At 48.0% G+C, this 11,556-nt stretch overlaps 1 protein-coding gene across 1 annotated transcript in view; it reads right to left on the bottom strand.

Annotated features, from left to right (window-relative positions):
* Window positions 1–1,026: 1,026 nt before the first annotated feature.
* Window positions 1,027–11,556, bottom strand: part of XYLT1 (xylosyltransferase 1) — a 152,197-nt gene continuing 141,667 nt past the window's right edge. Inside the window, exons 10-11 of the mRNA XM_066330325.1 lie at window positions 9,713–10,046; window positions 1,027–1,349 (exon numbers count right to left, since the gene is read on the bottom strand). Coding sequence (XP_066186422.1) covers window positions 1,027–1,349; window positions 9,713–10,046 — 657 coding nt within the window. The remainder of the gene's footprint in view (window positions 1,350–9,712; window positions 10,047–11,556) is intronic.

The raw sequence follows: 11,556 nt of genomic DNA, 5'->3' as shown, positions 1-11,556 counted from the left end.
CTCCTTCACTGCCCTCTCCATGGCTTGGTGGCACTGTTCCCAAGGCCACGGGGTGGTGGGTGCACACCTGGGACATCGAGGTCTCCATGGCTTGGTGGCACTGTTCCCAAGGCCATGGGATGGTGGGTGCACACCTGGGACATCTGGGTCCCCACGGGATGGTGGGTACAGAACAGGGACATCGGGGTCCCCATGAGATGGTGGGTGCAGACCTGGGACATCGAGGACCCCACAGGACACCGAGGTCCCCACGGGACAGCGGGTGCAGACCTGGGACATCGGGGTCCCCACAGGACATTGGGGTCCCCACAGGACAGCGGGTGCACACCTGGGACATCAAGGTCCCCATGGGATGGTGGGTGTAGATCAGGGACATCGAGGTCCCCACAGGATGGTGGGTGCTGACATGGGACATTGGGGTCCCCACAGGACATCGGGGTCCGCACAGATCATTGAGGTCCCCACAGGACAGCGGGTGCAGACCTGGGACAACGGGGTCCCCGGAGGACATCGGGGTCCCTGGAGGACACCGAGGTCCCCACAGGACACCGAGGTCCCCACAGGACATTGGGGTCCCCACAGGTCATCGAGGTCCCCACAGGACATTGGGGTCCCCACAGGACATCGGGGTCCCCGGAGGACATCGGGGTCCCCGGAGGACATCAGGGTCCCCACAGGACACCGAGGTCCCCACAGGACACCGAGGTCCCCACAGGACATTGGGGTCCCCACAGGTCATCGGGGTCCCCACGGCACAGCGGGGTCCCCACAGGACACCGAGGTCCCCACAGGACATCAAGGTCCCCACGGGACAGCGGCCAGCTGCTCCCACCAGAGCCGATGGAGAGGGCAGTGCCAGAGGCCTGGTCACAACTTCAGAGCTTTTTCTCTTGTCTTGTTTTTAAAACGAACTCTATTTCAAACAGTAAAAAAAAAAAAAAACACCACTCAACCTTCCGTTCCGCTGCCGGCCGGCGGCGGGAGGCAGCCGAGGAGCCGGGGCCCGTCCCCTCTCCGGAGCCGCCGCTACCTCAGGCGGCCGTCGGGTTTGACGGGGCCCAGCTCGGACTTGGGGTCGGGGCTGAGGGAGCTCCAGGCGGTCTGGGCGCAGCCCTGCAGCACGGGGCACGCCGTGGCGCCCGCGCTGCAGACGTCGGCGGCCGACCAGAGGCCTCCGACCAGCGAGTCCACCCAGGCGTCCAGGCGGGCGCCCAGCAGGCCGGCGTTGCGCTGGGCCTGGGCGGCGCGCGCGGCGCTGACCGGCATGTTGAGCACGGCGTTCAGCCCCTGGAAGCTCTGCTCCATGTAGGCGTTCTTCGCAGGGCCGCTGTGCAGCTTGAGGGCTTCCTCTGGAAAAGCAGAAGGTAAACGCCAGGGTAAAAAAAAAAAAACAAAACGACAAAGCATCGCTGTTCTGCGTTGAGCTGCCTCCTATCCCATCTATCCACCCCGTATCTTGGACACATTGTTATGTCTCGCAGCTGAATCCCGCCCTCTTGGGCGGGTGCCTGCAGTTTTTCTTTCTTTCTTTCCTGTTTCGGCTCTTTCTTTGCTAGCTCGGCTGCCTTTGCCTTGGCTTGGCTTGGCTTTGCTTTGCTCTCCCGCTGCCCCTGCCGCCGGTTTTTTTTCCTCCCCGCTGCTTCCTGCTTCTGTTTGGGTTTTTTTTTGGGGTTTTTTTGGTTGGTTTTTTTGTGCTTTTTTTTTTGTATTTTGTTTTTTGTTTTTTGGGGGGTTTTTTTTGTTTGTTTGTTTTGTTTTGTTTTGTTTTCCCCTCCTTTTTTCTTTCCCCCGCCAAGGTTTGAACCAGCTCCGGACCTGACCTGACCTGAGAAGCTGGAGAAGCCCCAGGCCTGCAATAGACGCGTCGCACCCTCCTCATCATCACAGTAACCCGGCTTTCCCACTATTCGGTGTTGGGGAGTGGGTTTTTTTTGTCAATAAACCGATTTTTCCACTTTTCCTCCGAGGTATTTCCTTCCCGAACCCAGGGCTGGGGGGGAAGGGGTGGCGGAGGTTTTGGTTTAGGGGACTCCTTTTGGAGGTTCTTCCCTAATTTATCCCAAACCAGGACAACCGCGAAGGATCAAAGGGTAGGGTGGACAAAAAGGGCGAGGGTTAGGGGTGAGCTGGAGGCCGTTTCCCACACGCTGTGCCCACTGCGTTGTGCTCAGCTGTGGTGCTCCTCGTGCTCAGCATACAGATACTGCCCACTGCCATTCTCATCCTGCGAGTGCTGCCTCAGCAGGCAAAGATCTGACCATGAAAATGGAGTTACCCTTATCACTGACCGGCACAGCCGGCGTCCCCAGAGCCGCAGGACACCAGCACTGCTGCACCTCCAAAGGAGGAATCAGCTCAAGGACACCTGGTGTGAGAACACCTCCAAAGGAGGAATCAGCTCAAGGACACCTGGTGTGAGAACACCTCCAAAGGAGGAATCAGCTCAAGGACACCTGGTGTGAGAACACCTCCAAAGGAGGAATCAGCTCAAGGACACCTGGTGTGAGAAGTCTGCCAAGCCCTGTCAGACAGCCAAGTGCTATCACTGATCTGTCTAGCAGAAAGAGCCAAGGTCTCAGCCTGTTGAATTGTGGTTTTTCCCTACCCCTAAACAGATGAACCTTGCCCCGCAGTGGAAAGGTCACAACATTTGTTAGCTCTATCTGCCTACAAAACCCATGTGGTGCCGTTTGTGACACTAAAGGGACAACACCATGGCCTTGGACAGACCAGACCCACAATGAAACACTTGTAGCCCCAGCATAATTCCTGGAAGTGCTCCAGTCTCACTGGGGAAGTATTCTCTCAGGACAGTTATATTTTCAAGCTCTTGTGCTGAACAGTAGATCACAACCATTCCCTAATGACACTCTGCGTTGTCGTTGCTTTCCTTAACTTTCTATCTCGGCAAAATACAGTACAATACCCCAAATTTGCAATATTGCAGTAAAAATCAGCATCAGGCTGTGACAATCCTCTCAGAGACCTCAACTGGACACTGTGGCTGCCCCTGCCAAAGGCTGGCTGATTTCTGAGAGTCTGAGCACACCGAGCTGCCGCTTATAAAATCAGGATGGGACCCTCGGAAAACGTTCCCTGAGCGCCTGCTGGGAGCAAATTTCCAGCCATTTCTTTCCGCTCTCAGCTGCCTTCCCCAGCATCCTCCCTCTGGCAGCACAGAGGATATGTTTAGCTCTGCCAACAGACACACTGTCTAGAAGAGAAAATGGGCCCATTCAGGCTGCTCCAGGCGAGGAAAGCCACCGCGCTCCGCGAGCGTCAGAGGCCAGGAATTACATATTCACAGCTCCAATTCCTTCCACATGGCCCTGCTGCAGCCTGACACTGAGCCCTTTCTTCCATGCAGAGGACAGTGTCTCAGGTGCTGGGAATAAATCCATGTATTTATGTAGAGGGGGAAAAAGGGATGTTTAATTGGAGCTTTGCTGTTACATTTGCGAAGTCTTTCATGTCAAATACTGCGCAAGTCCGTTATTCAAATCCCCAGCTAAATTGGTTCAGCACGTGGCTGTCACCATTATACATCATTTAACTGCTCCTGCTTTTATCTAAACCCCGCTTTTTATTTTAAATGGGAGATACCCACAATAACCTGTAGTCAAAATGAGTTCAATCTGTGCACATGTGTCAGGAATGTGCTCAGCCAGAGCACTGCATTTGAAGAGACAGAACAAACACACACGATTAAATTTCCTCCTTTGGAAGCAATTAAATATGGAAGGCTGTTTGTCAACATAATAATTAAATAGAAACATTCTGAGTAAAAAATCCCAAATAAATAAGAGTTGGCATTACTAGCGGGATCATCTGATTGAAACAGGCAATTCAGCGAGCTTGTGAATCAAAGCCTGTTGTGCATGTGTTTGGTGCATGGAACAAGAGAGATCTTTATTCAGACAAGAAACAGGATGAAATGGAACTTGCTGTTCTCTCTGGCTGTCCCAGGCCTCAGGACTTGGTGGATTATCAGGACTGGAAAGGACAAAACCTGCAGAAACTGCAGCAAAAAGTGCTGGGCAAAGCAGGAGAGGTTGTGTTCAGGGCTACCACTGCCCAGAGTGAAAGGTGCTGCTCCAGTCAGGGCCCACGGAGAGCCCTGACCTGGTGGGGACTGCCTGCTCCACAGCAGAACAGCACCCCAAGTCAGGGGTCAGCACGTCCTAGAAAGGAAAAGCTGCCTAACAGCAACCTGAGTGCAGGGTCCCATGTGCTCATCAACGGGAGATGCTGGGGACTGGACCAGAACCTTCTCCTAGAGCCTCCAAGTTTGTGTTGAACAGTTCACAGCAGGAAGCAGAGAGGACGCTGCTCATCAGTGGCAGATGGGCTGTTCCTCTCTGCAGCAAAGGAAAAACCACAGAGAATCATGACTCCATCATTCACTGAGCTGGTACAAAGGAGAGACAGTGAGGCTCCCAAGCCCTGATCTGCTGTTAAAAAGGAGGCTGGAGCTCCTGGGTGTGCTCTTGAAGCACTGACACTTCAGTCAAGCGTCACGAAGAAGAGCTCATGAAAAAATAAAGAATGTAAGGCTTGTCTCTAAACGTTTAGACATTGAAATCTGCAAGGCTAGCACCAACACCTCCAAATTAGCTGAATGGCAGACATTCAGCCAGACTTTTTCTGCCAGACCATTGACTTCAGGAGGACGTGTATCAATGCAAAATATATTCCTCTGGCTTGAAAATGTAACTTTAAAAAACTTGGTTATTTTTGACCCCTATTTGTAGTTGCTCTTCAGTCACATGTGTGAGGACACATTTCTCAATTGACTTCTTGGTCTAACTTCTTTGGATGAAACACACAGCCTATAGCTAGCCACACAGGCTGGGATTTCAGCATTTTTGTGTGGGTTTGCTCATCATTTTGCAGAAAAAGCAACTTAGTTTAGACAGAGAGTGGGCTAAGGAATGAAAAATGTGGTTACCCTGGTACACATTAAGGCGCTAGACCTGTGGGTTTTTAAAGCCACACAGAACGTACAGCTTTATTTCTTTACTTGAATAGTGTTAAAACCCTCTGGCAAGGAGGTAATTTTTTATTGACATTTTGTTTGTTTTCTCTTGCAGCAAACAAGACAGTGCTGCATTTGCTCATTGTGGAGCTAATCGACTCCTTGTCAGCTGGATCTGAACTAAATTTCAAAGCAAATCCCTGTCTTCAGGGTTTTTCTGGGGAAGATGATTCCAGGGCATGTCTGCTCCTCTGCAGTCATGCGCCTGCCTGCTGCTATCACTGCCTTTCCCAAGAACATGTCATGTTACCTCTGGTTCATTTAAAACAATCACAGCAGCTCTGACACAAGTTGCCACCCACTTTATAATCCGTATAGATGCAATTAGAATTGATTGAGCCGCTGCAAACAACCAAGGGCAAAACAAAGGTTTCCCAGGATCTGCTAATTGAGATGATCTATAAATATGGATTAGGTCAAAAGGCTGTTGAGGTGCCTGAGTGCATCGCCCTTGTCTGCTAATGCTGTCAGCCCTTGAGAGGGGTGGCTGCAGTTTGGGGCACAGGGACCAGGAACTGGATTTTCAGGCTCCATGAGAGCAGCAAAGATCAGCAGCCCCGTGTCCAGGACGTGCCATCGAGCTGGGGACAGAGTGGAGAAGGCCTCTCCTAAAGCAAAAAAGGAGGTTGCTCTTTCCCAATTCTCTCCTTGCTTAAAGGAGGAATGGCTTTTAATGTATTCATTTATTTACAATAATCTTGAGGTTTTAGGGCTTTTTCTGCCCCAGTAGTGAACCTGCTACTGTCTCACAGGAACCTATTTGCCTTTAATGGAACAGTACTATCCATTAAATGGATGACAACTCATTATCGGCACTCCAGCTGGGGAAACTTTGCTGGGAATATGAACTCAAATTTCAAAATGAAATGGCTTTGGCTTTTCCTCTTCCCCTCACTGCGACCCTGGGAGTTGATCACATTTGAAAGAGCAGGGAAGGGGGAAAAGTGGGATGATGGGGATGCAGAGACAACCTTCACTCAGTTTGCTGTCTTCTGAGGACCTGAAATCTGGCTAGCTTGGATTACAGTCAGTGAGCTGCTGAGTGAGTGCCCTGAATGATACCTGTTGTTTGCTTCTGCCTCTGCTGTCCCTCCCCAGGGGAGCTGGACACCTGGCCTCGAGCCTCCAGGTACTCAAATTCTGGTTGCCTGAAACTGCCAGTGAAAGTCCCCCACTGCTGGGTGATCTGCCAGTGACCTTACACGGTCCTGCTCCCTGTTTTGTCTTCTCCACATCCCATTCCCTCTTTGTCTTGGCACAATTATTCCAAGAGCATCCTGCTGGTCCTTGGCAGCCCTCCTGCGTCTTTACAACAAGCGTGGAGTATTTGGCTTTGACACACTCAGCCATATGGTGAGAGCCTCAAAACTGTGGTCTAGAAGAATGAACTGGAACCTGCCTGTGCAGGAGGTAGAGGGAAGGAGACTCTGGTGGAGAAAGGGAACCTAATTTCTCCAAATGATTTATCACAAATGCACCTAATTTCCTTTTCTTTTCATTTGTACTTTCTCCAACCAGGCAAATCCTTGCAGGCACTCCTGAGCCACAGTACCTGCTGAGGGCAGAGCTGACCAGTGACACGACTCAAAGCAGAGAAAACAGACACAAATTCGGATGACTGGAGGGGGAAAAGGAGCAGGAAGGATTGAGTAACATCACATTACAGACTCTCCACTGAAATAGCTTAGGGAACCATATTTACAGTGGAAATAGCCCAAACACTATCCTTAGTAATTCTGTGTAAGATCTGATCTCTCACAGATTCAGGTTTTGAAAAGGTCAACGAATCAGTGTTTTTAAAACAATTTACATGCTATCAGTTATTCACATTGGACACAGCATCAAAGAAAACACTCACTCTTGATTTTCTGTTATGGTTTAACTTGCATGCACAGACTTTAGGCCAAAATTAATAAATAGATGGAAATAGAAAAACGAACAAGCGAGTGGCATATGCTGTTTTTATAAACTGTTAAACAGAACATCTTTGCTGGCAGCTGTCCCATGGTTATTTTTTTATTTTGAATGCAATTACGAATTCTGAGAGTCATGACACAGGAATGAACGGGTTTTACTTTGATTATTCAAAAGAAGAGCCGGTGGCTCCTTTCCTGATGCTGCAAAACCAAAACAACTTTTCCTGGTTGTGCTCTGGGCTGAAGTGATGTGCAGATCAGCAGTGGTTTAGGAAACACAGGGGTTGTGGTCATGCCCACGTCCCCAGGATACAAGATGTTAGTGGCTGCTGCCAGTTTTGTGCAAATGCTTTTTAGAATGGCAAAAGCAAATTGCACATGATTATGGAGAGATGTTTATGTCTGTAACTTCGTGGACTCCACTTTCTACATCTGGAGTGGAGGAGACAGAGGGGGCAGAATCATTATTGAGGAAATGACATGCAAAGTGCTATGAGATTTATCAGCCCAGGGCAATCTTTCTGACAAGAGTTGCTTTTTTGTCAGGGCAGGGCAGGGGAGGGCAGAGTGGGGGTCGGTGGTGGCAGTGAGGGTGAGGAAGGATGGTTGAAAAAGGAAAATTTTACACAAATCCCAAATAAAACATATTCCCCTCTTCTACTGACAACTCCTGGCTAAGTCTGATGTATTTCAGTTTTATTTTCAATTTTAAGACAAGAAAAGAATACTATTCCTTCCCTTTAGAAGATTTTTGGCAGTTTTGTGCATAGTTTACAGTAACAGAAATCATTCTTTTAGAAGTTCTAATTCTTCTGTCATACTCTCAAAATGCCTTTATCTGGCAGAGAAGAATGTATTTAAAGAATAAAGTGGTGACAAACTGACAAAAAGCTGGAAATCAAAGATAAATGATGATTGCCTGCACAGAGCACAAGTGTCACTAGGACAGAAAGCCTTAACAAAACCAACAGGAATTTGCACTGTAAATACAATTTTAACTACAGTGCAGTGTCATTACATCCCCCTGTAATTAACTTTCTTCTCTACCTCCATGCCTCAGTCATCTACACATTACACATCACATCATCAGCAACAAATGACTCCTGAGACTTTCTTCCCAGACAATATTGTTCCCAAGCTTTAGACTCATTCCTGTAGTAGATTCTAGTTACTGCATTAATGAACAGGCTTTTTAAGAAAAAATGCGAGCCCACTGTGTCAATGGGCAATACAGGGCAACTACACAACTTCAGTGGGATTATTCCCAAGTCAGGGTTTGGACCAAAGGGAGTTTTGCCCTTACACCATGAACTGTGGGCTGAGTTCTGAAGTCTGACACGTGTTTACCTGTCCATGGGGCTCTCACACTGAAGGAAAAGCAGCAAGGTTGCTGGCTACATGCCGTGTTTGCCATCCGATTTATGCCTTAAATGTTAAATCACCAAAGAAAATGAAATTCATTAATTTCCAGCAGACAAGTTGGTAGCAGCTGCCTTCAGAGGCAGACTGCCTCAAAGTTGAAAACGTGTCCTTTCTACACATGGTGTCTGTTCACAATTTATCATTGCCTCTCAGCTATTAACAGCAGTGGCTTGGAGGTGGTTTCGTTTCTGCTTAAGAAACTATGCCACCAAATGTTAGCAGCAGAAATCAGTAAATTCACTCTTGTGCTGGAAATGTGTGGAATCAAACTCCTGGTGAGTGAGATAAGGGCTGCATTAGCTCTCAGCAGTTGTCTGCTGCTGTTTGCATTACAGAAGCAGCACGTTCTGCTGGAAGGTAAATGCCTGACTCAGTTTATTTGCTGCCTTGTCAGGAAGAAGAACTTCTGAAAACTTAATAGGATCATTCATGTATCTAGGAAATTTAAGGTGACTAAAGTTATGAATATTAATACCGGGCAGATGGAAACACTTAAAGAAGAATGGCAAAGACATTCAGAGCAACCAGCTTTGATCTTACTGAATAAAAAACCAGGTGTGGCTGTAAAACGTTCCCTCTTCTCCCCGCACAGTGTCCTGGGCACTGGCTGCAGACCCAAGCACTGGGATGATGCCTGTGCCACGCAAACGTGGAGCCTGCAGAGCCTGGCAGCCCCAGAACGGCCTCTCTGTGCTTGGATGGCCCAGGGCTGCTGGGCAAGGAAGAAAAGAGCTTCTATCTAAAAACTGTCAGGGTGGGTCTGGTCCCAGGACTGCATTTGTAGATGTTTCTGTAACACGGCTGCTCGGCAAGGACTGAGCAGGTTTGGGCAGGTATCAGGTAGGAGTGGATGCCTGGACCTGACAATGTGTCAGGTGAGCTCTGGTCTAGGGTAATTTTGTCTAATGCAGCATTTTGTATATTAATGCTTTTATTGTTAAACGCACAGGCTTTGTCAAGAAAACAGTTTAAACATCTGTAAGTCTCTGAGAGGAAACATGAATGAAAAGCAGCACAGAAAGGTCAATTTTTCTTTCAATTTCTAAATGATGGCTTTTGTGATAGCTGTTAGATTACTGAGAGTCTGAAGTTCTCTGGATTCCGGACTGTGCATAATTTAAAGATACAAACAGTCTTTTGTTCAAAGGGGATGTGTTTCACTGACTAAATACAGACACTTCCACTTGTCTTAGTGCAAAATTTCTTCTGACTTAGTATCTACAAAATCCCTTTCTTTAATCCTTTCCCAACACAGTGCTACTTCATTTTTACACGTGGCATTTACAGTGAATACTGACAAAATAACGATATTATTCCTGTAGCAAATAACAAAACTTACCTTGTTTGATAGGCTGCTGATTTGAGAAGGTGAGAGGAGTAACGAGGAATTTGGTTTCAGCTACCTGCACCCAGTGGTGCAGAATCTTTACTGTCCAGACACCAGGTCGCAGGGGCAAGTTCAGAGGCGGTTTGTAGTGAGTAAACTCGGCACTGGATTCAATGAGAATATCATATGTTGCTGCAATCACATTGATGGGATCCACCCAAATGACAGTCACGGTGACATTGGGGCCTTTCCCCCATTTCTGCATCCCAACTGGCTCATCTGTGGGCCCAAGGAGTCCTCCAAAATTCCTGAAAAGCCTTTCCTTGGCGTCCCACTCAGTGCCAATCTGAAATTACAGAAAGCAGTGCTGGTAGCATCCTCTCTGCAGGCACCTGAGGCCCTTGTGGCAGATAAGGGCTCTCAAGAGACACAAATCATACTTCTCTAATCACATGAATTATACATACGTATAAAAACAACATGACCTAGGATCATAATACATACACAAACTGCGAGGCAAGCAAGGAGGCTCGCTTTTTTGCTCCCATTTTTGGTTGATAAAAAGGTTTTCTTTATCCCTAAGAGTGACACAGCAGGTGACAGCAGCTCTCTCTTCCCCCCACAGAAGCAGTCAACAAGGGACCAAGCCTCGGGGCTGGACCAGCCTATGCACAGAAAAAAGGAAGTGACCCATCATCTCCTGAGTCAGGAAAATGTATTGCACACTTGAGAGATGGATCCTGCAGTGGAGACCTGGGAAGACACTTCAGCTGCAGACTTGAGGACAAGTCAGGGACCTTTACTACAGTCCACCCATGAGATGCTGTCCCCTTGCACTCTCTCCCTGCCTCATGTGGGAATTTATTTCCTGTAAACTCTTATTGTCATAACAGTGACACTGTTTTTCATTTATTCACTAACAGTGAACCAGCCAATTCACAATCTAGTGTAAATATTTCATTGACCTTTCTTCTCCCTAGCAGCTTTCATGTTCTGGCTCTCTCTATCTGAATTCAATGGTTCACCCATAACCTGGGGATGACACAAACTTCAAGCTGTGGCCACTAACAGCTGTACACTACTGAGAACAGCCTCTCTGAGCAGACAGCATGGAGATGGAAAACTGCTTTTCTCAGGCCAGTGGGAAGAGTTCAGTATCCCAGCACCAAAACCAGCAGATTCTGAGACTGAGCACGACTGAACTTTCCATCAATGTGACCACAGAACTGAGGGCTGCCCTTCTGCTTTTGGAGGCAGTTCTGGTATGAAACCCCTCAGATTCCTTCTGGTCTTCTCTAGCCCTAATCCCCAAACAGTGCAGATGACCAGAGTTGATTTGTTCCCCCTAATGTCCTCTGTGTGTGACCTCTGCAGACCATGCACACACAGGCAGCACCCCCACGTTCAAACTGCACGTGGATATTGCAGATTTCCCCCACACAGAGTTGTCCTTGCCCCCAAGATTCACCTCACAAGGACCTGCTTTCCTGAAAGCATAAAAAATAATAGTAGCTCATTTGTTTCAAAGATTTTTCTTCTAGATTTCATTTCACTTCATGAGAATAAGTGATTCCAATATCATGCCTAAATCCCCCCAAATCCTCAAAACACAATGATTACCTGATGCCTATTACCTGTGCTGGAAACTGTCCAGTCTCCAGTCTCTTAAATAAATCCCTGTGGTTGGCAGACAAATTACAAGAGAACTGCAAGCAAAAAGCTACAAGGTCAGTAAAATAAAACCCTACCATCCTAAATCCATCTGTCATCACACGAATTCCTCCTGCTGGGCTATGACACTGCAGAGTATGAGACAAAACGAGCCCTCCACTAGTCTGCAATCAACACAGCATTTC

Source organism: Sylvia atricapilla, chromosome 15, assembly GCF_009819655.1.
Source record: "Sylvia atricapilla isolate bSylAtr1 chromosome 15, bSylAtr1.pri, whole genome shotgun sequence".
Classification (NCBI taxonomy): Eukaryota; Metazoa; Chordata; class Aves; order Passeriformes; family Sylviidae; genus Sylvia; species Sylvia atricapilla.
This window is presented reverse-complemented; position numbering and strand designations above follow the sequence as displayed.